Below are 26,772 nucleotides of genomic sequence, written 5' to 3'. Positions count from 1 at the left end.
CGACGCTCTGCTCGTCCCCCCCACCACCACCCCGCCTTCCCCCCTCCTCGGTGTCCCTCCTCCCCGCGGCTGAGGCGAGGAGGCCGCGGCTGTTCCCTGCACCGAGCCCCCCGCCCGCCGCCGCCTCCCGCGCTCGCTCCCGCCGCCTCACAGCGAAGCGGCGACGGTGCTGTAACGGCCGGGCCCGGCCTGGCACGCGCGGGGCGGGCGCGGGGGAGCGCGAGGGCGGCGGCGCTGGCATGCGTCGGACCGGACCGGGCCGGGCTGAACTGGACCGAGCCGAGCCGAACCGGACCGAGCCGAACTGGACCGGGCCGAGCCGAACCGGACCGGGCCGAGCCGAACCGGACCGGGCCGAGCTGAACTGGACCGGGCCGAGCCGAACCGGACCGGGCCGAGCCGAACCGGACCGGGCCAAGCCGAACCGGATCGGACGGGACCGAATTGAACTGGACCGAACCGAACTGCTGCTCGTGAGCGGCGGCACCACCCGCGGGCTGAGGCCAGTCCTGTCTAACGGCTGAGGCCTCCCACAGAATGGGTCAGGCTGGAAGGGACCACAGTCGGTCATCTGGTCCAACCTCCCGGCTCCAGCCGGCCATCCCAGAGCACATGGCACAGGATTGCCTCCAGACAGTTCTCAGATATCTCCAGTGAGGGAGACTCCACAACCTCTATGGGCAATCTGTTCCAGTGCTCGGTCACCCACACAGCAAAGAAGTTATTCCTCATATTCAGGTGGAACTTCCTGCGCATCAGTTTCTGCCCATTGCCTCATATCCTGATGGCTGGCACCATCAAGCAGAGCCTGGCTCCATCCTCTTGGCATCCCCCCTTCCACTGCTTAAAGACATTGCCGAGGCCCCCCCTCTTCTTGAGGCTGAACAGGCCCAGCTCCCTCAGCCTTTCCTTGTAAGAGAGATGCTCTAGTCCCCCAGTCATCCTCATTCCCCTCCGCTGGACCCACTCCAGGAGCTTCATGTCTCTCCTTACTGAGGAACCCAGACTGGACACTGCACTGCAGATGCAGCCTCACTAAGGCTGAGTAGAGGGGCAGGATCACATCCTACAACCTGCTGACAGTGCTCTTCCTCATGCCCACTCCCACCCTTCTCCCCTGCCCCAGACCAGGCTTCGGTCCAGCCCCCACTGCCATGGTGGACACCAACCCAGGTCCTGCCATGCCTAACCAGTTTCTCCTGTAGCCTCACCTTCCACCCCTGACTGCCCTCTCCAGGGTGCAGACACCAGGCCAGTGCCACAGGTGACCAGTCCCAGCACAGCCCAGGTAGCTGCGCTGTTTGGTAGTGCAGCAAAACGTACAACACTTGTTGTGCTTGTCTCTGCTGCTGCTGTTGGCACATGGTGTGCAAAGCCAGAACCCTTGTACTTCGTGTGACAGAACCACAGAATCAGTTGGGTTGGAAAAGACCTCTGAGATCACCAAGTTCAACCTATGATTGAAAACCACCATGTCAATTGACCATGTCACTGAGTGCCACATCCAGTCTTTCCTTAAACACCTCCAGGGACGGTGACTCCACCATCTCCCTGGGCAGCTCTTTCCAAAAACTAATCACGCTTTCAGTGAAGAAATTCTTCCTAATGTCCAACCTAAACCTCCCCTGGCACAGCTTAAGCCTATGTCCTGTCTCCCTATGTCCTGTCACATGTCCCACGTGCCACACACCATATACCATCATGTGCCTGACATACCCAGCGTGCAGCCAGGGCTGCACCATCCCTCGCTGCACTCACTTCTCCAAAATAATAACTGCTGGCAGCAAACAAATATGACACATCCCCTTTATCAACTGACACACCTTGTTGATCAGTTTCTGTGGTACACCTACTCAGTTTCCTCAGTACCACACCCTTTTCATTCACTATATTGTGTCAGCTGTGTATTTCACATTTTCCTGTGTGAATTTCTCCGCCCAACTTTCAGAACCTCTAGACACAACACACATGCTGCACACCAGGGGAACAACATGTGTGTTCATCAATAACCTGTGTTGCACTCCCAGCTTTGCAAATATGGGATACAGCCACTTGTCATTCCCAAACACCCATCCTACCATGAATGTTTCCATTCAACCTGCTTTCTTCTGCCTCTTCAGCATGTAGCAATGCTGTCCTACCCATCTTCATTCTCTAACCTATAGGGCAGTTTGTTCATTTTGTTCTGCAAACATCTAGGTCCTAATCCCCAAACCTCAGGTGTGATTCAGGTAGCTCTTCTGAAAACTATTTGCTTAATGAGTTTGAGGCAAGGCTACCTCACGGATTATGTCAGAGGCCAAAATCCCTACTTACCAGACATCATCCAATGCTCTCCTGTCTGCTTGGGTTGCTTGCCAAGACTTCTGGCTTCTCATGGCTGCAAGCCAGAGACCACTTCCAGATTCCAGGTTCCCCTCCTTCTGACTCTGTACAGCAGTATAGGGAAAAATACACTATCACTCACTTAAAAGCCAACTTGAAAGTACAGCTTGAGAGCAGGAGGCAATTGCAGGCAAGTACCAGCAGGGTAAACTAGTAATAGATAATAGATACAGATAAAGAACAGCAAAATGCTCAATAGTATTTTTGTTGTTTTGACAGTAGCAAAATACTACTTTCTTCGACAAAATTGCTACACTCTGAAGCTTTCTAGAATAGAGTTCCCATGTGCATGAAGTTCACACTTTCAAAAGTTGCAGTTTCAGGCTGTGAGGTGCACAGGGATTGTTGACACAGAGAATTTGCTAACAAAGAGTTACTGTGGTATCACTGCTCTGCTGAAGATTGTGCAACAACTGCACATTGCCCAGCATGCACACATATTTCAGAATAAGAATTCTTCTGGATTCATGCATGCTGCTTTTAAGACAGCATAAAGCAAAGAGAAAAGAAAAATGTCTGCATTAGTATTTATAAAACTACAGTGACACAATAACAGAAGAATATTTTTGTTTTATATTTCAATAAGCAGACAATTGGTAAGACAGGTGCCTCTGCTGCTCAAACACGGTTAGCAGTTTGTGGTAAGAGGAGAATTGCACAGCTGGGGAATTCAGGAATGTAGATTTTTGGCCATACAAATGCATGTTTGGTTATAAGACATCTGAGAGGAAGTCATTCTACAAGTACAGGAAAAACACTCGTCATGGTAACAGCAAGATATTTGATCTCAAACCATTTGGGATACTTCAGCTGGGTCTTATGATTATCAGTAACAATTTTTTCTGCCAACTACCACTTACCTTCATAACTCCCTCACATGCAAAATGTAGCCTTGTTATCCTTTTTATTACTGTTCGTTGAGCTGCTGGAATTGTAGTATGTTGAACTATGTCACAGGTTAGATAACCTGTATCTCTAGAATGATTTCCCATCATCTGGAAACTTAAGTGAGTTTGGAAAGAGTCGTGAGAGTCTTTTGCCCTTTCTTGGAAAGGTAGAACAGGAAAAAGGGTCAATTTAATACTCAGGATATGCCCACCCAGGATGTGCCTACTGCTGCAGAAGCTTTTGAGTTCTTTATTTTAAAGAGCTGTCACTGCAAATGAGTTGCATGTAGATGCTATAGTTCCCAAGAATTAGGCAAGACTTTTTCTCTTTTTTCTTCTTTTTTTTTTTTTTTTGCCATTGGAGGCGGGGTCTCTCCTGTTATCCATCAATCTATTCTCAGGACAAAATTCTTGCTATTTGATAGCGCAAGACAATATTGGACAGTGCCCTCAGTGTCAGTGGTCCAGAATACCAAGCTTCACCCTTTAGGGAAGAATTATAATTGTAGTATCAACAAGGAATGGACGCCTCTGAACACTAACGAATCCTGGCACCTTTCTTTTGAGATTTTTCCCATGCACTCTGTAATGCATAATGTAAGGACTGGTCCAAAGCCTTAATGTATGCAAAATCTGATTTCACGGTTGATTCCATGAGACATCTTTTGTCACTGAGTTCACTACAACTGCAAACCAGCTGTTTAGTCCCGAAGCCAAAGTCTGCAGGACATTATCCCATTCTTCACGTTGTAAAGCTTCATATACTGTCTCTGGTTGGGTGTATGACCTTGTGATGGAGCAATGATGGAAAGTCCAGCCTGCAAATGTTGCTAAGCCTAATTATTTATACTCATTTCCCTGTCTGCTGTGTGCTCCCCTGTGCCTTCAGTAGCTACTCATTTGGTCAGCTAAGTCTCATAGCAATGTTTCTGCTTCCCGCTTGGATGACTGAATAGTAAAAAAAAAAAAAATATGTTTAAGGCAAGGTAAATCCCTGTGTTCACACATGAACGCTTGGGTTCACATATGAACACAGATGGTCCAATCAAGGGAAACAACTTCTGAACTGTGTTTCAACAGGGAAATGGCCGTATCATTCTTGTTGCATACCATGTAAAATAAGGACTATGCCACATGGTGCAAAATCATCTTTAATTTCATACAACCTCAGTTTCTCATTGGTTCTGCTGTTATACTAATTCCTGTTCTGAATAAACTACTGTAAGATAGCAGAAAATGGAGATACTACTGCTAACACAAAGGACTCCCGGCTAAGGGCGTTTGCAGAAAGTTCCAGGTTTCACTGACTCAATCCCACACCATGCCCTCCAGAATGTGATACCCCAGCTTGCAGGTGGATCTGTCGCCCATGCACCCAGCTCCATGTGCTTCATCACACCGAGCCCACCGACATCTCTGAATAAACACAGTCCCTTGCCCTATACAAAAGGGCTTCCCATGCCAGGGCCGGCCCTGCTCCCCGCGTACAGCTCCGTGCCCGCTGCACTTGGCACCAAGTGCCGGGCTGCTGCTCTGCTCCCGCGTTCGGGTGGGGACCAGCCCGCTGGGGACTGCCCTCCGCTGCTGCCGGCACGGACACACCGAGCGGCGGCAGAGGGGTCGGGGCGGGGAGGCTGCGGGTCTGGCGCGGGAGGGTCCAGCCCCAGGCTCGCCTCCGCTGCCCGTCCGCACGCGGAGCGCGCACCCGCATCCTCCTCGCCCGTGTGCGGGCGCGGGCGGGCGGGGCGCTGCGGGCAGCGGTGGCGGCAGTGGTGGCGGCCGTGCCGGGGCGCCCAGTCCTGCCCGTGGCAGCCGGCTGCGACTGGCGGCGACGGCGAGGTCTCTGCCGCCGGGCTGGCTGCCAGCGCCGCCGTCCCGCCAGGGGCAGCGCGGGCCGGGCTCGGGAGTGCCCCGAGGCGGAGGAGCGGCGTGGGGGCAGAGGGGCTGAGGAGGCGCGGGTGATGCTGTCCGTGTAGCGCCGGGCAGGGCAGGGAGCCCTGAATCCCTGCTGGGATGGAGAACGGTCCTGGGCTGGAGGGGCGGCCAGTGCCGAACGTGCTGGCAAGGGGAGGGCGCGACTGCCCCTTTCGTATGCTTAGGCGTATGCTTTTCGTAGGCTACTGCGGGGGAAATAATTATTTTGCTGTAAATACTGGGCCAAATTAACAGTGGCGTGTGCAGGTGGTGGAATAGAAGGAATGGGAACTCCCTTCTTCCCAGCATTTGAGACGAGGCTCAGGCTCAGGGTACAATCCTGACAGAAGAAAAGGGCTTGCAGGGGCATTGATAGACCTTTCCTGCCAGACAGCAACCGTTTGGGGATATAAGGGAGGAGTGCATGCATCTCATTGAATAGGTAACTTTGGAGAAGGTCAGAGGCTTCTGTTATCCTTATTCTGGGCACAGTTTGAGGACTGAGAAACACAAAGAGGCCCAGGCGGGCAGAGTTGCAGACAGAAACAAAGGGATGGATGAATAGCAGCTGGTATGTTTCAAAGACTGGTATATAACCAGCAGCTCCCAGTTCCACAAGACAGGAGTGCATTTCTCCCAACTGAGTTGCAGCTCTGCTGCAGGGAAGCAGAGAACAGTACTGAAGAGCTGGACAGAAGGATGAATGTGCTTTCAATGGAAACACTTATTTGAATGGAAAACACTTCATTTTCTTTGTATCTCTCTTCTCCCACTCCCTGTCGTCTGCCTGGCCCCTTCTCCAGCTATTTTTCTGCCTGCATTTTTCCTTCACCATCTTGAAAAAGTTCCTGCCTGCCTTCTTTGTTTCCTGCTCCTTTACCTCTTTTTGACTCCTGTTTTGCCCTTTTCTGTCTCCTTCTCCATTGTCTTTTGATGAATGCTGTTGCAGTGATGACTTTGGATTTCAGTGCCTGTTGGGAAGGATCTGATGCAACCACAGGGTGGCTATACCTTGCAGGCACTTTGCTGCATTAAGTCTGATAAACATCTGCCCTCCGAGCTAAAGAGCTTCAGGCAGCAGGTTAAATGTCCTCGAGTCTATCCCAGTCGTGTTAGTGTTTTCCTCTTGTGTCCGACAGTTCTGTCACCAGATCTGATGAGAGCTCGCAATCTGGGGGGTTTTTTTCTCATTCGTGGGGAGAGGTTTCTTCATTTTTCTTCGTCTAACTGATGCCCCCTCTCGCAGCTAGCAAAGTGCTTACACACCCAGCTCCGCTTGCCTGCCTTGAGCCGATGGAGCTGATTAGGGGGGCGGGCGCCTGCATCTCCGGTTCTGGTCTCCCCTCGCAGGGTCCGGCGCCATGATGGGAGCAGTGTTCAGGAGGCTCCCTGCGGTGCCAGGGGACCCTTCCCCTTCCCTTCTCCTGCGCCAGGTGCTAAGGGAGGTGGGGGACAGAAGTGCCTCGCAGGGAGGCCAGAACTAGGTCAGTGTAGCTGGAAACCGCAGCTGGTGCACTGCGATGGGGGGGCGGAGAGCCAGCTATAGCCAGAGGGGGATGAGTGGATGGCGGGAGGGGGGGAGGGTCTCTCCGCGAAGTTGCAGGGGCGGGACAGCGTCCTGCGGGCTGCTCGCATGGCTGCCAGCACGCCCGCCCCGCTCCCCATCCTTCCCCAGCCCCGCGCCCCCGGCTCCCGCCGCCGGGCGCCCGCCGAGCCCCATCCCAGGGCCGCGCCTGGGAGTGGGCAGCGGGAGGTCCACGAAACGGGAGAGGGAGAGGAAGGGAGGGATGAAAGTAAAGCTGGAAACGGAGAGATGGAGAAAAAATCTGGGCAATGAATGAGGAACAGACGGAGAAATGTATATTAAAAAAAAAAAAAGAAAGAAAAGCGTGAAAGGCAACAAACAATGGCAATTGATGTTTCAGCACTTGCAATTGGTTCAGTGGGAGGTCATCTGCATTCCTCACAGTGCCCAGGCAAAAGGACGCATCCCCCTTGCCAAAATCCACAGGGCAATGAAGCTGCTGCAGCCAGATGCTGCAAGCTCCATCACCAGTAGCTTCGGCAGCACAGATGTACCTCGCTACTTCCCAGAGGTCATCCTGTTATCACCCTTCGGAGTGCAGTGAAAGCTCATTTCAGTACAGTTTGCAACATGCTTTGTTTGACCTTTTGAGTGTTTCTACATCAACACTGCCTCCTCTGTTACGGCTCCAAAGAAATCCAGATTGCCAGAGTTGTGTCCTTTTGTCGTTGCTGTACAACCAAAGCCTTATTTTCTCTAGCTCTGGCTTTCTCTCCTCCTCCCTTTCCCTATGTCGTTGCCATTTTCCCCGCCCGTCTCCCCCGCTGCCCAGTGCCAGCCTTGCCCCCGCTGCCTGGTGCCTCCAGCATTCCTGGGCTCACCAGTGTGATCGGAGCCATGCTGCCTGCAGAAACGCACGCTCTCCCAGCCATGCCCTCCCCATCCTCTCTCCTCATCAGCCCCGTTACATCCTTCCTGGCATGACGCTGGCAGCGAGTCTCCTCCCTCCTTCCCTCCTTCCCTTCCTTCCTCATCCCTCCCCCTCCTCTCACCGCAGTGCTTCCCAGCCCTCACTGCAGTGCAATCCATCACTCCCAGCAAGGTCCTCACGCCAGGGGAGGAGGAAGCCTGGCTCCCTGTGAGGCTGGGGGTGGGTGGGCAGGGAGTGCAACTATCTCCTCCTTTGCTAGGAAGTGAGAAAAGCTCGCAGAATACAGACCCTTCTGGAATTGAGACCTCCCATCTGCTTCCAGCTATTTTATTTATTCATTTACTTATTTAGTCTCTTTGTTTTCAAAGAAAAATATGTTTCTGCCAACATTCCAGTGAGGGCGACTGAAAGGAAACCAAGGAGACAGAGAGAACGCCAAAGTCAGAAAAGCTTGTTCAGATAGGAAAACCGGGAGACTGAGCAATGGGGGGAAGAAAAAAGAAGAAAAAGTAGAGAAAGAAAGGAACAAAAAGGCATATACAGAAACAGAGGAATAAATGAAGAAGTAGAGGAAGAAAAAAGACTAGATGCAGGAAAAAGAAAACATAGCAAAAAAAACCCCAAGAATGAAATTGGAGGGAAACCTGAGATGGCCGGACATGGCAAGAAAACTCAAGGAGCGTACAATAAATAGCCAGAGGAGCCTTGCTAAAGAGGCTAGATTGATATGATCAAATAACATTTAGATATTTTAGCAAGCAAACACAGCGGTCTTTGATTTGAATGCAAATATTCTATACAGCTCCATGCAAATAAAATTCCAGTGGTTGTTTTTTATTCTAAGAAAAAGAACGTAATGGGTAAATAGTTGAAGTTTTGCTTTTTTTTTTTCATAAAAAGATATGTATCAGGGCAGCTGCATTGATGGACAGAGGTAAGAAATTATTAGAATAGTACCAAATTAGATTTTTCAGCTACCAGTGTTGCCCTTTTACAGGCGTCTTGTGCAGGTGCTGTTGAGGTTGATACAGAATGGTCTACATTTGTTACTGTTTTCATCTCTTTAAAGCTGAGGCGAGCTAAAGCAGTGCAGGCCCTTTACCTGTACACATTTCACGTTAGGACAGATTTTCATTAACATTGCTCACCTTGGTTTCAGTCTGCCTTCAAGTTAGAGTAGCGGCTACTCATGGGGAAGGTCACAAGAAAATTCAGGTGACCTGGCTGAAGTCAGCAGCACTTACAGGAGACACAGTGGTTTATATCAATGTGGTTGCAGTAATGCCCAAAATCTTTGTTCAGATTCCTGTAATGTCAACTGTAGAATAAAGCACAAATGAATATTTAAGTCAGACTTTACAGTCCCTGTGAAGGTACAGGAAATGGAGGGATGCAAACCTGAAAGTGGTGCTTCCTAATTTCCCCACAACATAAACACTTATCAATCTGTCTGCTAACATCATTTGCACTTCTTCAATACAATTTGTTCTTCTTTCTTAAATCCTTTCAGAAGCAGGGTGAGTGCTGTCAATGCTGACACTGAGAAGGACTTCACCAGTTTGCATATTTTCCATGTGGCCAGTTTAAAAAAAGGCTTTGACAACAGATCTTTCATAAATGTTACAGAATTTAAAGCAAATGGCTTTTAAAGTTGCCACTTTTGCCCTCTTCACCAACGATGTTTAAAAGCTTACAGGGTATCCTATTTTTAAGTATAATTAATATTATTTTGCTGGCTTTAGACTGTTGGGGTAGAAAAAGCCACTAAAATCTGTTCTACCATAGAGGACCACTAAAAGACAATAAAATGGTACAAGAGGCTGGACTTCAAGTAAGACAGATGCTGTATTGTTTGGAAAGCTCAACTGTGACTTGATCTGTGCCAGATCAAGCTCTTTGAACCTCTCTGTGTAGGTGTAAGACACAGCTCTGCTTCCCAGCAGTGACTCGTTTAGCCAGCTCTGGTTACTGTTCCAGTGCATGATTGCTGTGCTGCAACAGGAGGATTAATCCTGCTGGCTTTGCTCCAGGGTTTGTGATGTCCAGAAGAGATGGGAGAAGGGGAGGAGGAATCCATCATATCCTTGCTGGTGTTTTACTTGTGTCTGCAGCCTCATCTGTATGTAAAATTGCTCCAGTTGAATTAAATATGATGTTACTATGTGCTCCAGAGTCTGTATGGACACACATAACTGAGCTTGCAGGAGGAATTTGTATATTTGTTAAACTTAGAGTGTTATGCACCTCCTGAGAGAACAGTTTTGGAAAACGTTCCTTGAGAAAAGCCATATTTGACCTCAGCTGCGTGGAGAAAGGGGAGTGTGGCAGAACAGGTGAAACAGCCAGGAAGGATTGACCCTGGGACAGTACAAAGGATCAGAAACGAAGGATGTTTGTGATAGTAAGAACTACAGAAAGAGCAAAGAAGGAAACTCCAAAGCACAGTAAGTGAAGAAGGAAGGCTCTGACAGCTCACCATAACCACCTCGGCCATGAGAAGCCTGAAGCACATGGCTGACTCACCAACCAAAGAGCAAGGAGCTCACTGATTTCCTCTTCTTGTGCTCAGTTCCTCACAACACTGAACTGATTTGAAGGAGCTGAGCTAGTATTAATTGAAGTTTCATAGACTACCATAGTGTATTTTGTGACTGCAAGACTGCCTGCCTAAGCACTGCCTTGTTGATTTGGATATAAAGGGGTGAAGTATTCCTTATTTTGTAGATGGGAAAACAGAAAGCATGACTATGAGTAAAAAAGAGACAAAATATGTGTCTAGGCTCCTGTACTTTGCAGTGTTCACTCTTCTACAATGGGAGGAAGATGTGAAGCTCCCAAAATTGGGGCTAGATGGATTAGGCCTTTAACTCATGTCCCTTCCCACTGACGACCTCAGCAACACCAGTGGAGCAACTGCAGGATGGTGTCAGACCTCAGGTATTAAAGGAGCCCATCAGCAGTGGGATCCCAAGAAAATTCTTTTCAGCCCCAATTCACATGACTACTAGAGCTGCATTATTGACATGATGCATTCACAGATCTCACAGCAGTTCATTAATTTATTATCACTCAGATGTAACTTAATGCCCTGTTACCATGAGGATATGTGAAGGCCAGGGAAGCAAAGACAAGAGGTAAAGGTCTCCAAGACCTTGGCAAATAGCATGTCCCAGGATCTCTTAACTGTCCGTTTAGACAGAGTAGTCTCCAGGGTGAAATGCACCAGGAGATTTTAATTTCCAGGAAGGCTGATTTTGTATCTCATCCAGAATATGCTACCATCACTACAGTGTCCCAGATAACATAATGGGATCAGTACCAACTGGAAAGGAAGATAAGTTTTTGCTGAATCACTGTCCCTGCTTCTGATCTTAGGTAAACACCTACAGGAGCTGGGCTCAGCACTTGAGGGAATATATATATGGAAGTGTTTCCTTTATGAGTCACCCACGCCATTTACTGCAGTTCTTCACACCATACTGTGGCACTGATACCTGAACCTTTAGAAGAAAGAGGGCTTTACCTTGAGTCATCAGCTGTAGATGTCCCCCAAATACCCTGTGATGGAGGACAGCAGCATGCAAAGCAGGAAACAGCAACATGAATGAGAAGGGAATGTGCAGAAGGATGTTAATTATTTGTATCTCCCAGCCATGAAGGGTGTCCAGCAATCTTTGTTGATATCATGGATCAGGGGGGGGGGGGGGGGGGGGGGGGGGGCGGGGGGGGAGGAAATCCAGATTATTTTCTATCACAAATAACAGGTTAAACAGTTGCTGATCTAGTAGACAGAAAAACAGGAGAGCTAAGAGGAGATCTTTCATACAGATGAAGGCCTGCAGATGCAGAGCCACATCTCTTGGAGAATGTGCTCGGCCTGCCGCAGGAAGAAGGGGCGTTCGCATGCCGGTGTGCTGCGGCTCCCTCCGGTGTCCACCGCGAGCAAGAGCAGCAGGACACCTCCAGCTCTTTCTCTGCGGCTTGTCTGGTATGTAAAATACTGAACAGCTTCCCAGCCAGCAGCTCTATCACCAGCACCATCGCCCCCATCCCCACCAAGCTCTCCGAATGGAGGGCTTCTGCTAGCACAAGGTGTCTACCCTCACCCAGCAGCTGGGGGAGAATGTCTTCCAGTTTGAAGGAAAAATTTAAAGCTCAAAAGTAATCAGCAGAAACTTCACCCAGTACTGGCTGTGGATCATGTGCTCTGTGGGAGATGGTGGTACATCAACACATTGGTAGACCAAAACGTTTGGCATCAATGAAAATTTCGAAATAAATGTGCTTAAAACTCACAAGGTCTTCAGGAAGTTTTAGTTATTCAGTTAAGCAGTAACAGGCTCAAATGACAACATAGAGGCGCAGAGAAAAACAATAACCAAACCAAGGTGTGTGAAAAATTGTCCAAACATACTGCTATGTGGACTTCCAGAAAAAGCCAAGGATCTGAGAGGATACCTCGAACTGGAGTGTGGTTATAAGTTCCATCACATTCTTTTGGTTGTTTAATGACCTGTTGAGCATTTCCAGTGGACTCAGTTTTAGCTGGTCCCTGAAAGTGGGAATGGTGGTGTCTTGTGCCAGTGAAACTGAGTAATGGTGCTTGGGTTCAAAGGGCTGCCCTGGTCAGCAGGGAAATGCTTAGCTTTCCCCATCCCTTCTGCACCTCTTCTGGTATGGTCCACCACTGGGGCATCCTCCAGGAGTCTAGGAAGGGCCACAAATAAGAAGGAGCAGTCGTTTTCCTCTTGAGCACTGCCGCACCCAATGCTCAGCCACTCTCAGGTAAGAAGTGGTGGCTTCAGATGTGTCACGTGTGGGCCTCATGGGTCTCGTTTGGCAGTGAGGACATAGTGAGCATTTTCTTTACTAACTGTGTATAAGGCACTATAGAATTTTATTTTTAGTTTGCAATTAGTTAAGAAAAAATGAGTGTTACCAAGCTACCGGCATGAGCCTTAGGGGACACAGCTTTCCCCTACAAGGTTTCTGTCTTCCATTGCTGTATGAGGTAGGGAGCTGGGGTGATTTCCTAGCTTTCTCCTTGGATTCAGGACTCAGATTGTGTCTTGAAGCTCATCCACTGCCTCCTCAAATCCAGCGGAGTTGTTACAGAAGCAGTAAAGGGAAGCCAGTGAAAGCAACAAGAGGGGGTCAAATCCACTGGCTATTTAGGAGCTTGCACCTCCCTCGATCATAAAATGTACCGTGCTTGGAGGCACAGGGGAGTCAGGAGGATGGCAGTGAAGGTCAGGTCTCATTCGTCGTCGTCTTCCTTCTCAAGTTTGTGTCTCTCTCATTTTCCTACTTTTTTTTTTTTTTTTTTTTTTTTTTTTTTTCTTTCCATTCCCTGCATTTCTCCGGCCAGAACGGCAGCGGCGCTGCCGGACGGGCCCCGTGGCCGGTACCTGTTCCCGTTCCCCGTGCTCCCTGCCCGCCCCGAGCCTGGTCCAGCGGGAAGCCCCGTCCCTCCATCCCGCCGGGAAGCGCCAGCGGGGCAGCGGGGTGATGTCACCGCTGTCGCTGCCCGCCGATGTCCTCCTGCCAGCCCGTCTGGCCGCCGGCCCCGGCCCCGCCGCCGGCCCTGCTCGGTCCCGCCGGGCGGAGAGCCGCGGGCAGCATCCGGGCGGGTCCTGCGGGAGAGCGGGATGCGGGCTCCGCAGTGTCCCTGCGCTACCACAGGCAGGCAGGGAAACAGGGAAGAGGACCGAAGGACTGGGGTGGGGAGAGGCAGCAGCTGAGTCGGGAAACGTGGCTAGAGGTAGCGGCTTGAGGAGAAGCTTCATAGAAGGGCAGGACGAAACGGGACACCAGTGTGCAAAGCAGACCCAAGAATCCATCCCTGGTGCTGGGCCATCCTGGGGGAATGGGAGGAGCCCCTTCGGAGGACAATAAACTCTGGAATGAGGGTGTGGGCTGCTCCTCGCTCCCCCCCTCATTCCACATGCATGATGATACCATATCCCTCAATCTCGCTGGCTTCTTGGGGTTTTTTCTTTCTTTCTTTTTTTTTTTTTTTTCCTTTTCCCAGAAATTGTATTTTGAAGACAACCAAAAGGAGAACGTGTTCTGGGTGCGGCTGCATGTGATTTACCCAATAGCCAAAGTGGGGGGGCGCCGAAGGGGAAGAACAGAGCGTCTGCTGCTGAAGGGAGTGGAGGCTGAGGGCTGCAGTAAGTGATGGGGACCCTGTCTTTTCTCTCAGTGCTCCTCGAAATAACTGAAAAGTAGAAGAAAATTGAGGGAGATAACGGGGGAGAATCTTTTCTTTGCATGCTGAGGGTGTGTGCGGAGCAGGGCTTAGCCACCTGGATGGGAAAAGAGATGGGGGCTGGAGAAGGGAGATGAAAAGAGGAACAGAGCAGGTGGTGTTACCAGTTCAGTCCAGAATGTTTCAACAAATACCTGGAAAACTGGCGACATGAGGAGGGAAATAGGAGGAAGGCTGGGAAGACCAAATGGCCTTGAGAGGAAAATGGGGACAGCAAGCAAAGTTTCTGAGGTATAGGGGAGGGTATACCAGTTTCTGCCTTAGCTTTCCTCTGTTCTCTCCTCCACTCCACAGGGATGAAGACTTCTGGAACCTGTATACTGTTTTGTCTCTTAACACTCTTCTTGTCCCCAGCTGGTGAGTCCTTATGCCCAGGGGAAGGATTTCTTCCCCATCTGGGCCCCATGGAGTTTCCTACACAGAATAATGCACAATGACCTAAGGACAGAGATATGTAGAGGGGTAGTGAAGGGGGAAGGACTGAACAGGAGAGGTAAGTTGGTTATAGGATTGTAAGGAAAAAATTAGAAACTGGAAATGTTTTGCCATCTGTGATACTCTCCAGTAAGTACTGGGAGTCACAAGAGACAGATCCACAGCTTCTACTGAGGTATGTTATAGTAAGCAAAACATCCAGTTCAAGCTGGGAGAGAGGGTTAGGTGTGCTTTGTGCTTACTGCTGTACCACCTGTGTATGCATGATCTGCAGGGCATTTCCCAGTGCTCTGCAAAATTTATTCTGTCATAGTTGTGACACATTTGCTGTCACTAGCAGTTCCTGCTGGAATGACCTCATTCCAAGCCACTCAACTGCTGGGAGGTTTTGTAGTATTTGTACAGCTGTTTTGAGAGACTTCACCCCTGTAGTTCAGACCATTCTCTGCTTTTGGTGGTGGTGGTTGTTGTTATTCTGTTTTGTCTCTCCATGACTTTGTTCTTGTGGAGATACTTTGGCAAAAATTCAGATAAAATTTGTTCTTCAAAATAAAAGCACAACAAAAAAAAAAAACAAAACAAGAAGGCAGCATCAGACATTATAGTCAGGAGACTCAGGACAGGTAGCGAAAGAAGATTAATTTCAGGAAAGGACAAAGCTTTGTCCAAGAAAGACTGTATGTAGGAGAGAGATGACTACCTATCACTTTCAAATCAGGTAATTCCAATACCCTCCTTGGTCCTCCCCTCATGTTGAAACCCGATTCTGCTTCAAATAGCACTTTTTCCTGTAAAGATGCACAATAGACGATGTCATGTTTATGACTGAGAAGCAGGGAGGTGAGGCATCTAAGAGATGAGCTTATAGGTGGACTATGGTTTGAAAGAGGGGGGAAAAAAAGGCTGTGGTTTTTATTATGCATAAAGGAAGCCTGAAAGGAATATTTCATACTTTTGTGTATTTTGTTTTAGCACTTCTCTTTGGGTTTGTTTGTTTGTTTAACTTGGGAAATAATAGGAATCACCAGCTGGTCTCTCATTGTTTCTTTTGATTTTGGGTAAGCTACAGATTTGGTGAGTTAGGGTTGCAGTTCTAGACCTCAAGGATGAATTTGCTGCAACTTGGATAAGAAAGTCCAATTGTTTATAAGGCTTATTTATTGGGTACCATAGTAAATATAAATTGAAGTGATTGAAGGTGGGATAAGAAAATCACCCATTTTGTGTCCTTGCCTGGTATGCAGAGATTTCACTTCACTTATGTCCTTTTGTTTTAGAATTGGACTGGTTTTCTATTCAACTCCTAGGGGAAAACAAAATTCGTAATAGCTGACTTTTCAGTGTTAGAAAGGAGGGAGGAGCCTCCCTGTCTTTTCTACATCTCTTCAAATCCAGCACTTCTGGCTTCTGCAATGGTTTCAGAATTTGCATCCTTCCTTTTGCAGGAGGAACAAATGAGAAAGTGCTCAGCACCATTTTCTTCTCTACTTGTTACAATTAAGAGATTAACCAGAACCGGGAAAGTTGTGGGCTGTATTAAATTGTGTACTTAAGTTATTATACATGTCTGGCTCTCCCTGGGTAAATTGCCAGCAGCTGAGCCCTTGCTGGCAGCTGGGTGGGGAACAGAGTATCAGGGTCCAGCAACTCCTGTAATGCTGTGGAGCAGGATTATGTAGGGTCCCAAGAGACCCTCTGCGGCCTGCAAGTAACTGCCCTTGGAATGTGGAAGAACTATGACAAAAACTCCACACCTGATAGTTTTTACCCACACAGTGCTCCCTTTAAGAGCAGAAAGCTACAGGCTGAGTTCACAAGACCTAGTGGGATGTACTGATTTTTGGGCTGCACACATCCCTGCAGTGCCCCAGATCACTGGCTTTTTCCTGCCAACTCTTTCCTTCATCCCACCCCAGTTATGCAGACATTTCCCTCGTCTGTGGCTAGCAGGAAATATTTTCCTATTCCTGGCTGCTGTAAGGAAACAGCTCTGTCACCCTCTATATTTGAACAAACAAACAGTCTAGCCCAGCTTCAATTTCCACGTAGCATGCACAGCCAAGCCTTCATCATTCCCCTTTCCAATTCACCCAGGGGCTGAGAAGGGAAGGATTATCTGCTCTGTGCTCCATACCCAGGCTGGATGATTTGCCTAAGGAGCTACAAAACCTGCAGTTTGCTTTTTACTGTACCAGTAACTCAATCCATGACCGTAAGTGAGTAATTTCCATTACTCAGTTTCCTCTTTTATAAAATAGAGATAGGGATTTTGCTCAGCCTCCAGAGCAGGAAGGCCACATGGATTTTTTTTTTTTTTTCAAAATGCATCAAAAGAGGTTTCAGAAGGGCAAAGTCTGGTAGCAGATCTGGAGGTATTTACTAACTTGTCCCTGTGCCTAGCCATGGAAGCAGCAGGGATAGGATCAGAACCCACTGTATCCACAACCCTTTAAACAGCAAACACAGCCAGCAGCAGTGGAGGCTGAGGCGGAGTGGAGAGCATTTCTCCCTTCAGCAGAGGGCAGTGGTGTCTCCTGGATAGATAAACATTAAAATTTCACAAAGCCTGCAGACTGTGAAAATCTGTTTTTCTTCACTCCCCTCTTTTCCTCTCTTGCAGACTGGTTTCCATGGATGGTCAATGGGCAAGAACCAGAAATTGTAGCTGGTGAGTATTACAGACACATTAATGTGCTGCATTTTGCCCATGTGACCCAGTTGTCCTGTGGAGTTACAGCCTGTTTATTAGAAAATACTGTTCTTTGTTCCCTGGCCTCTGACATTGTGAGCTTACCTTTCAGTGAAGATTAAACAAGCTCTCCAAGACAACCTGCTAAGTGTTACATGCTCTTTACAAACAATTCTCTAGGATAGGGGTCCTGAACACTTAGCTGAAGGGTATGGAGCTATGTTCACAGTCAAGGGTTGTGGGAGACCCACAAAAGCTGGTAAGTCTTCAACCATGATATGCTTGGGGAAGTCTACTACTGCTCAGAAAAATCCTAGGGAAAATGGTGCACAAGCATCATGGTGAGGCCACTGGGAAAGGATATTGACTGGTCTTCTTACTGGCTTTGTTTTTGTTTTGTTTTTGTTTGCTTTATCCCTCTGGACCTTAATCCATTTCTGCGACATGGTAAGATAAAATGAGTGTACATTTGCATCATGCTTCAGCATCCAAAAGGACCACAAGGGCTTGCCTTTTCTTCAAACCTGAAGCCCCTGGCTAAGCTTTCAGACATCTCCCAGCTGTGATACTGTAATGTGTAATATCTGAGGTTTCCCAGAAAACTATTCAGAAGCCAGCCCAACACATGTCCTCCAAGCATCCTTTCCTTCATGCTTTACCTCTCCATCGCTACCCCAGCTTTGCTATCAGTTGCTTTTCAAAGAAAATCATCCAATGATGAATTTCTGCAATCAAACTAGGTCTTGGGAGTTGCCTCCCTCCTCCTCTGCTGCAAGAGCCCTCAGGACCTTCATTTCAGAAGACTTTCTTTCCCATCAAGATGCCAACAGTGGCCATATCTGAGAAGTCAGAATATGCAGAATATCCAGAATTCACTAAGGGTTGATAGAACATGTGCACTAAAACATTTGGTCCCAGGCCAGTTACCAGAAAAGGGAGTGGATATGGGTGGGTTGGGGGTACCGTGTTTGATTATGTATTTGCTGGGTTGGATCCCACTGTCTCATGAACCTGTGATGGCAGCAGAGGTATTCAAGCTGGCTCTGGCTAGCTGTGTAAAGGACCATGCAGTAAAGACAAGCTTTTTCAAGGACATTCTCTTTTCCAGGTGAAGTTAGCCCTGAGAGCAGCTCTGGTAAGCTCCCATTTCTTGGCATCCTCATGCTTCTTTTTTCCTTTTCACTACTCCTGCCTACACAGACCCAGAAATTGCCCATTATGCCCAGAAACTCCTCTTCCCACTTTTGACACATAGCCACATTCTTCCAGCATTTATGGCTGTCTGGGAGTCCTTTCTGTGCTCCACAAAGGGAGATGAATTTAGGGTGACTTAATGGTCTGTTCTCCAAGGAAATGCCAATCTCGTCTGGTGTACTAGGGCTCCCTGAAGATGTTTTCACTGCAGGAAGCCATGAAATTCAAAGCTCGCACATCCTTGGCTTCCAGAGAAGGTGGCAGGAACAAAGAGACTAAATGATGAGGGTGAGAAATTGGACAGGTTCAAACTGGGACACAGGTTGTGTGTGTGTGTCTGCTGACAGGTAGCAGATGTGCTTCAGTGCTCAGGAGACACAGGTGCCAAAAAACCCCCGAAAGTAGTAAAGCAAACCCTGAGCATTGTTGGGGTGGGGAAGTGGAGATTCTGTTCTTTCAGTAGTGTCTTCCCCACCGTGCCTGTGGCTGTGTCACAGGGGGCAGCAAAATGTCTGTGAAGGGAAGGGTAGATGGAGAACTTGGAAGATGAGCACTTAGAGCACACAGTGTATTTCCTTAGAGAGTGGAGACAGCCTCAGGAGAAGGACACAGAGCTGATGGGAGTGTAGGCAATTGCGACAATGGGCAATGGAGGAAAAGAGAGGCTCAAGAAGGAGCCTCCCCACTTTTTCCAACCCCACTCTGATTTCAAATCTGGCACCACTGGCCTTGGGGATGGTTTCTCTCTCTGCTGGAGAAGTCTCTCAAACACATCCCTCTGAGCTGGTGAAGACCAGGCAGGGCAGGGAGACGGACAACACATGTGGTCAATGCTATGGTTTAAAGAGAGGCAGCTATGCATGGCTGTTTCCGGGGAGTGTGCTCTGAGTGTAGGGGAACTCATCTGAGAGTGGTGTCTTGTTCTCTAGAACATCAGCTCCACAGTTTGTCCTCTGCCCTGACTCTGCTCATCAACTGGCTGCAGTATTTGTTGTGGGTCAGAGAGCCATGCAACAACACTGAAAGAGAAAAGTGGAAGCACAAGATTGTATCTACAAGATAGATGATCTTCGTGGTTGGGATGGGAGGTGAAGGCAACTGTGTTCAGTGTATGAGGCCTGACAGTCTGTAGGATGGTAGATAGGACTTAGTGTCCAGACCAAACTGGTGGTGATTGACCTACATCTAAAGCTTAAAAGACTAAAAGTGAAGCCTTTACAGCAGACTTGGGCTTACTATTGAGGGATCAAGCAAAACTCTTCACAAAGGACGTGCCATTGGGACCCATCTTTGCTTTGCAGCATCCAATCAGCTCTAGCACCCCCAGCATATTTGCAGGGAAAGCCTGCAGTTACTCTGACAAATCAGATAATAACAACACTACAATCAGCATTGTCTATGAACCAGATGTGAGATGGCCACTAGTCAGGACTGGTGAGCTATCAGCAGAACACTGGCAGGAGGAAAGAGACTGGAAGCTCAAATTAAGATCTTTCAGCACATCTCTTTTTCCAGATGCAGCTGTCATACCACCTGTGCTTCTCCCTCCTGGTGAGTCTATTCTCAGTTTTCAGCCACATGTTGTGGACCCTCCTTCCCTCTCCTCACACAGTCGCTTGCACACTTGGAATCCTGCCTTCTCTGGCTGCCCCTAAGCCCCACACCCAAAGGATTCATTAAGACACGTTTTGTCTATGCTTCTGGGCTGATACTATGGCATCTGAGCAGAAGTAAAAGTCCTCTGTAACTGCTGATATGAACTTGCACCTGGCAGTCAGTTCTCTGAACTTCTTTCCAGTTTGTTACTGGGTAAATTATAAAATGTACTAGTTTGCTGTGGCACAGGTGGGTTGCTTTATCAGAGAGAATAACAAACCAACCTCTTTTTGACCCCATGTCATGGACATCAAAGAGCCAGTGGTCTTGGGATGCTGTTTCTTAAAGGTGTCACTGTTCCTTATGAAGGGCAGTCACAAACTCCATCCCCTCTTGTCTAGATAAATGGTAATTACAGCAGCTAAAGAAATTTACCTGATCTTTTAAGTCAAAATGTTCTCACAGTGTAATTTTGAACAGTAGTGGTACTGCTTTATGGGAAAACTTAGGCAAATTTTTTGTGTTGTTGACTGCATAGCTGGCACTAGACTCACACTGGATTTGTACCTTATGGTTTCATATCAGTAACAATGAAACCTTTTTCTACATTAGAAGTTACAATGGAGGGCTGTTGAAAGAGTTTTCCAGGTATTTGTTTTGATTAAGCTGATGTCTAGGAAGGAATCATGGTAACTAACTAACTTTGCTACTCTCTGTCTTCCAGTTCAGTCTGACAGCGAAACGACAACGGCTTCATCAGGTGTGTTTTAAATTTGCTGCCTGCAAACTTCCCAGACCCACTTTCACCCACCCTTTTACCTCTCCAAGCAGGTTCTGGCTGGGTACAAAACTTTGTCTGCTGGAAAATTGCTTTCAATTGTTCGTTTAGTTAGAAGTACTGGAGAATGATGGTAGTGGAGGCTGAAGCCTTCTCCTGGGTGGCATGCCTGGGAAGGGAGATCAGCAGACCAGATACAATGGGTCAATATTGTGTCGGTGGCCAAAACCTGGCATTTCAGAATGAAGTGCAAGAGAATCCATTGTAGTTAGCTACAGGGTTGATTGTCCAGAAAAGAAAGGAACTAGATTTTTGTCCTGGAATGTGATAATTGCACATCCATTAGAAACACGTCTTAAATATGCAACTAAAATTTACTTTTTGTTTATATGTGTCTGTCCCCTTTACAACATGTGCCTTCTGTATTCTGAGTGTCCAGTGGGCTTAGCTTATGAAGCAAGGGGATCAGAAATGTCGGTACCATTTTCCTCGTCTCTAAACCACCCCCATCTCTCCCATGAGAGTGACAATAGAGGCTGGGATCCTTCCCTAGAAGCCTGGAGGACTGTACCTAGTGGTTAAGTTATATCTGTGCCAGAATGAGTGCACCTGGCCATGATGCTGGATTGCACCTCCGTGTTTGTATGTGTGTTCCCAGATTGTCGTGAGGAAAAGTTCCCTTGCACACGCCTGTACTCTGTTCACAAGCCAGTAAAGCAGTGTATCAGCTACCTCTGTGTTACAAGGTAAGAAACCAGCAGTCCCTAAGAAAAGCCCTAAAAACAGCCCAGAAATGGTATGTCCTGTTCAGCAATTGTTCTCTTTGAAGATCAGATGCTTTCTCTGTGAACCCACTGGTGAGATGAATCCTATCCTCAGAGTGTCCTTTTACGGTGATTATTTAAAACAGCACAATGACTAGAGTCTGTGGCCTATATTGTAATCCATTTTTAAGGTATTTGGTCATTTCTAGGGCCATGAAAATGATCAGAGATATGGAGCACATCTCCTATGAAGATAGGCTGAGTTGGAGCTGGGGTTGCAGAAGAAAAGGCTCCAGGGAGAATTCATTGCAGCGTCCAGTACCAAAAGAGGGCTTATAAAAAAGAGGGAGAGCAACTTTTTACATGGGCAAATAGTGATAAGACAAGGGGGAATGGTTTTAAACTGGAAGAGGAGAGATTTAGATGTCAGGAAGAAATTCTTTACTCAGAGGGTGGTGAGGCACTGGCACAGCTTGCCCAGGAAGTTGTCAATGGCCCATATTTGGGAGTGTTCAAGGCAAGGTTCAATGTAGGGCTTTGAGCAACCTGATCCAGCGGGTGGCATCCCTCCCCGTGGAAGTGAGTTTGGAACTAGGTGATCTTTAAGGTCCCTTCCAACCTAAGCCTTTCTATGATTCTAAGTTTTCATTAAGTCTTTACAAAGATTACTTTGCTATTAAGCAGCCTTATTCTAGGCTAAGTAATCATAAAAACTTAGGATTTGCCTGCTCATTGGTGAATATATATGTTTATTCCCTGTACCTCTTTTTTGTCTCTTTGTGTCCCTGGGCCTTCTGCTGTTGATCCTGGTGATCCCGCAGTGTGCGTCGCATGTACATAATAAACAAGGAGGTATGCTCTCGCATTGTCTGCAAGGAGAATGAGGTCATGCAAGGTGAGTGGTATCACAGGCTAGCCTAGAAGGATAGCTGCAGCCATCTGATAGCATCTCCAAGCTAACTAGTTAGACCCTAACCCACATGTAGTAACTTCCCTGGACTTTGAAAGAGTTCTAAAGCAATGCAGTCTCAGGGCTAATACACATGCCATGATAAACAAACTGGGAAGTAGATATTGTACTACCAAGAAATATGATAGCTCTCTATTCCTCGATCTCGATCATGGTCTAGTAGTCCCAGACACACCCTTACTCAAAGTTGTACTCCGTTGAGGTTAAAGAGTATATCTCAGTATTTCTGTTCATGAATAGAAGCTGGATCCAATCTATATTTTTTATGCATGCAGCAAAATACAAGTGGTTTTAATATGTAATGTACATGCATAAAGCCAGAAGGAAATTCATGAAAGCCTAAGGACTTGCTTTGCTTGCCTCATGTATATGAGGATTCAGCAGTTTCAACAGTTTCTGTAGATGCAGTGAAGGATGTACCTCTAACTGTTCTGCTGGTGAAGAATTCAAAGGAAGCTTTGATTATCTGTCAGCCTGTGTGTGTCTGCTTGTCTTCAGATGAGATCTGCCGCCAGCTGGCTGGCCTTCCTCCTCGACGTCTCCGCCGATCCGGGCAGCCCCTGCCTCTCCCTTGCAGAGAGCTCCTGGAGCAGCCGCGCAGGCCTGATGCTCTGTGAGCTACCCACTGGAGGAGAGGAAAAGGAAGAGAGAGAAGAGAAATTATCATCCACTACCTACAGTCCAAGACAAGTGCTTCTTGTTCATGATTTCCCCACCATTTCCTTGCTTCTATGCCTTCCCTTACATCCTCTTCTTCAGGTGCTGCAGTGCACAGAGTACTCTCTCTGCTAGTCTGTCATGGTAGCTGTTGTCATCTTTATAATCTGTTGCTGAAGATATGGGATTCTCCCCTTTTCTCTCATACTCTGCCTGGCAGGCCATGAGATGCTCATTTCCCAGAGGTCCTTATAAATGTGCTGCACCTTCTCTTGCTTTGCCCCTCAAGAGACATAGAAATGGGGACAGGACATAGTCCTCTCCAATGGTGTAGATGCCCTAAGCTGCATCTCATCTCACCTTTATGCCCTAGGACTCCTGCCCTAGATTTCTTGCCTGACATGAGTATGAGCTCGGATGTGGTTGGTCAGCCTGAGCCTCTCCGATTCTCCTGAGCCACTGTTGTGTGATAGCACAGTCTCCTCCTTGTGTCTGCTGGCCTCAGGGAAGTGACAGAACTGGGAGATGAGCTGTCCTGAACCCAAGGCAAACCTCATTGTCCCTGGATGGCAACAGATCATTTATAACTACCTCTGGGAAGTTCTTTGTCTCAAGCCCATTGCCTCCCTCACGCACGTCTTCTACCAAAAGGAAGAATTCTGGATTTAGTATGGCATTATACTTTTCTCAAGAAGATTACGTTGGAACAGAGTGCTGCCTCTTCTACTCCTCCTCCTCTCCTCTCCCCTGTTCTTGTCCCTCCCTTCCCACTGAAGACATCTCTTGATGCCCATTCCAGGCAAGTTCCAGGGAGCAGTAATTATGGCTGCCTCCACTCCTACGCCCAAGAAAGCCCATGAAGAACCTGTGTGGCCTGACATTACTGATAACTTGCAATGAATTATCTTGTCCTGGTGTCTTGTCTGGGTCTGGCTACCTCCACACTCTCCAGCTGCTGTGCCTGCTTTCAATATCTCCAGCTGTGTTCCTACCTCCTGACCTGGAAGCTCCTGCACAAAGCAAAAGGGGTCACAAACTGGAATCGGATGTGGGAATAGAATCATTATCTGGGATCCCTGTTTATCTGGGACCTGGGATTTTCCTGCAGAATCTCTGACTGTGCTGACCTGCACAGAGCCAGGTGCTGATGGGGAAGGTAAACATATCTGCAGGTATAAGCACTTACACAGGCCAGCCTGGGCAGAAGAATTCACTGTGGTAGCACTGGATGTCTGGTCTGCTCAAGAACTTTGTTTTCTAGATATATAGAGAACATTACCAGCTATATGGGCAGTTTTCATGATGAGACTGGGTAGGGTAAGTGGGGAAGAGTAGTCTGAATTGTATTAATCACTCTGTGTGACTTTTAGGGGCATGATTCTGTGGGGCACGGGAGCACTGCAGCAGAGGATCAGCAAGACCCTGTCTCTAGGATCTCTGTGTTGTTCCCAAGTAACTGAAAGCCAGTTTGCTAGATTAGGCATTCACTCCCCTCACATAATAAACTCTTCTGCTGAACAGAGACCATTCAGCCTTGCAGGAGCACTGCCCTGCTGCACAGAGCCAGGGTCACACAGTATTGGGGACAGCTTGCTGCACGGAGGCAGACGTCTCAGAAAAAGAGCAGAACAATTAGTGTAGGACCATGTCGCCAGGACCCGCATTCCTGCTGTGTGCAGCAAGAAACTGGTTACATCCTCTGTGTAGGGGAAGACACCCTTCATGGACAGATTCCACATGAGGTCAAAATTAGCCCTAGATGGGCTAAATCTCTCTATATTAATCCAGTATACAGGAGAGAGAATTCCAAATTACATGGTGACTAGAATTTTGTCCCACATATAGGAGCATTGCACCCCTACTCAGAAGATGATGCTACTCCCAAGTACTCCAGGCTCATGAGATTAGGAATGAAGGAGAATGCACATTTCTGTAGAGAGGAGGGTACTGAGAGCTTGATCTCAAAGACATTCAAGCCACTGGCAGCCACGGGCTTCCATGCTGGGATACCTGTGAAAATTGCCTGTGTGGAGGAAGGTAGGATGGAGATGAGATGTTAGAGCTTGGAAATTGGACTAGGTCAAGTCTCCACTCTGTATTTAGAGGTGAATATACATTGCTATAGATACATAACTGGGTAACATAGCTACTGTACAGCATATAGAAATCTAACTTTCATACAGGTTGGGAAGTGGTTAGAAGTCTTTCTGTTGCTTGCTTTCAGCAGGGACAGGAAGAGGTGCTCCTGTTCAGGGGAACACTGTTTTAATGCTAGAGTCTATATAATCCATATTAAAAGAAAATTTATTTCTTGTTATTCTTGGCAACTCTCATGTGTTCGGGTTTATTTGTCTCTTGCTGTGTTTCTTCCAGATTTGTGGGGAGACTTGATTCCAGATAGAGCCTATCATTTGGAACCTTTTACTCCCTGCTAGCCTAGTCCTCTGCTGTCACCCTCCTTTCACTCATGAATCACAGGTCTTCCTGGAAACTCTTTTTTTTTCTAGAGAAACATAACATTTTCTTCAGCATGTTTTACCATGGATAGCTGTGCTAGATTTTCCTGACAACTGGTAGCTGCTGAAGACAAGGATAACTCCTCCCAGCCCATGAAATTTTTGCTGAGGACACATCTTTTCACTGTGCATGTGCCATGACTTCTGGTGGAAAATTAACAGCTTCAAATAAAATGGCAAGATGACTGAAATAAGAGAAAAGCTGTAATAAATATCACATAAGCAGAGAAGAATTGGTTCACTACAAGCCTTTAACTCAATAATGGGAATAACTGAAAGACTACATTAAAAATTACACGTCTAGGTCAAAAGGATTAGGAAAATTCGCTTTTCATTGATTTTCTGACTTTGGCACAGTTTCATCAGGCACTGACTGTACGTCATATTTTGGTTGAAAAGGTGGAGCACTAAGACATGGGAGACTGAGCAGTGTCTTCATGTACAAGTAGTCAAGTCTGCATTTAGATGGTATTTCTAGAACAAAAGTGGCTGTGGGCCAAATTACCCATTAAGCTGCCTCTGACAGTGCCCCACAGATTTTCAGGACTAAACTACACAATGCAGGTTATTGCACAACACTCTCCTCTAGAATCAATGCCCCTTCCTGGCTGAAGCTCTGGTGTCCCGATCTCAGACTGCTGTGATGGATACAGCCTAAGCCCCAGTGGCTGGAGATACTGCTCCCACCTACACAGGCCAGACCCTGCTCTGTCTCAAGAGCTCTTAGCCTTTGCAGTGTTCCTGTACTGGCACTTTCCCCTAGCTGTGTGAGCCAAGCACAATATGTGCCATCAACTTTTTGTAATTCAGCTTATTCTCCCTTTTCCTTTCAGTACTGGAGTCTGCCCACACTTCATTAGCACTTAGCCCATACACAGATTTATCTCCCCTGCCTCTCCAACCTGAACTGCCATGGTATCTGGGCAGTGCCCTCTCTTGCAAGCCAGGGAAGTGGTTTTAAATACAGCTCCAGCTAGGTGTGCTGCTCATGCAGTTGGGCTAGCCACAAAGAAAGCTGAGAGAGACCTGTTTTTAGAAGCATGTCTCTGCATTTGTGGCTGAATATTCATAACCTTTCCTGACCTGGAGAGAATGTTAGATGCCCTGCAGTCACTTCCCACACAATGGCTGTTCCTTCTCCTTTGCTGGTACAGCTCCCCAGTACCGACCAGTGTGACCAGTTTGAAGGCTGCTGTTTCAAGCCAGTGCTCTGATGCTGCTCCCCAGTTTGAAGCAGTGCCTCACCACTGGGTGTATGGA

The 26,772-nt window shown here is 47.7% G+C and overlaps 1 protein-coding gene across 1 annotated transcript; it reads left to right on the top strand.

The window, feature by feature from the left end:
- The first annotated feature begins 13,563 nt into the window (after positions 1–13,563).
- MFAP5 (microfibril associated protein 5) lies at positions 13,564–25,323 on the top strand. Its single transcript, XM_048295048.1, has 9 exons — positions 13,564–13,815; positions 14,208–14,270; positions 16,969–17,016; positions 18,146–18,172; positions 19,747–19,782; positions 20,552–20,587; positions 21,264–21,351; positions 22,191–22,264; positions 22,838–25,323. Exons 1-9 carry the CDS (start codon positions 13,587–13,589, stop codon positions 22,954–22,956), a joined length of 720 nt encoding a protein of 239 aa, XP_048151005.1. The 5' UTR covers positions 13,564–13,586; the 3' UTR covers positions 22,957–25,323.
- The last annotated feature ends 1,449 nt before the right edge of the window (positions 25,324–26,772 follow it).

The sequence above is a fragment of the Corvus hawaiiensis genome, chromosome 2, assembly GCF_020740725.1.
Source record: "Corvus hawaiiensis isolate bCorHaw1 chromosome 2, bCorHaw1.pri.cur, whole genome shotgun sequence".
Lineage (NCBI taxonomy): Eukaryota > Metazoa > Chordata > Aves > Passeriformes > Corvidae > Corvus > Corvus hawaiiensis.
The sequence above is the reverse complement of the archived record's forward strand: the minus strand, read 5'-3'. Positions and strand labels throughout refer to the sequence as shown.

Bases quoted from the DNA above. Each gene is read 5' to 3' on its own strand.
- MFAP5 (XM_048295048.1), top strand. From the start codon at position 13,587: ATGCATGATGATACCATATCCCTCAATCTCGCTGGCTTCTTGGGGTTT. The intron at 17,017-18,145 runs GTGAGTATTACA...TCTCTTTTCCAG, and splicing joins AGAACCAGAAATTGTAGCTG to GTGAAGTTAGCCCTGAGAGC. The intron at 21,352-22,190 runs GTAAGAAACCAG...GTGATCCCGCAG, and splicing joins AGCTACCTCTGTGTTACAAG to TGTGCGTCGCATGTACATAA.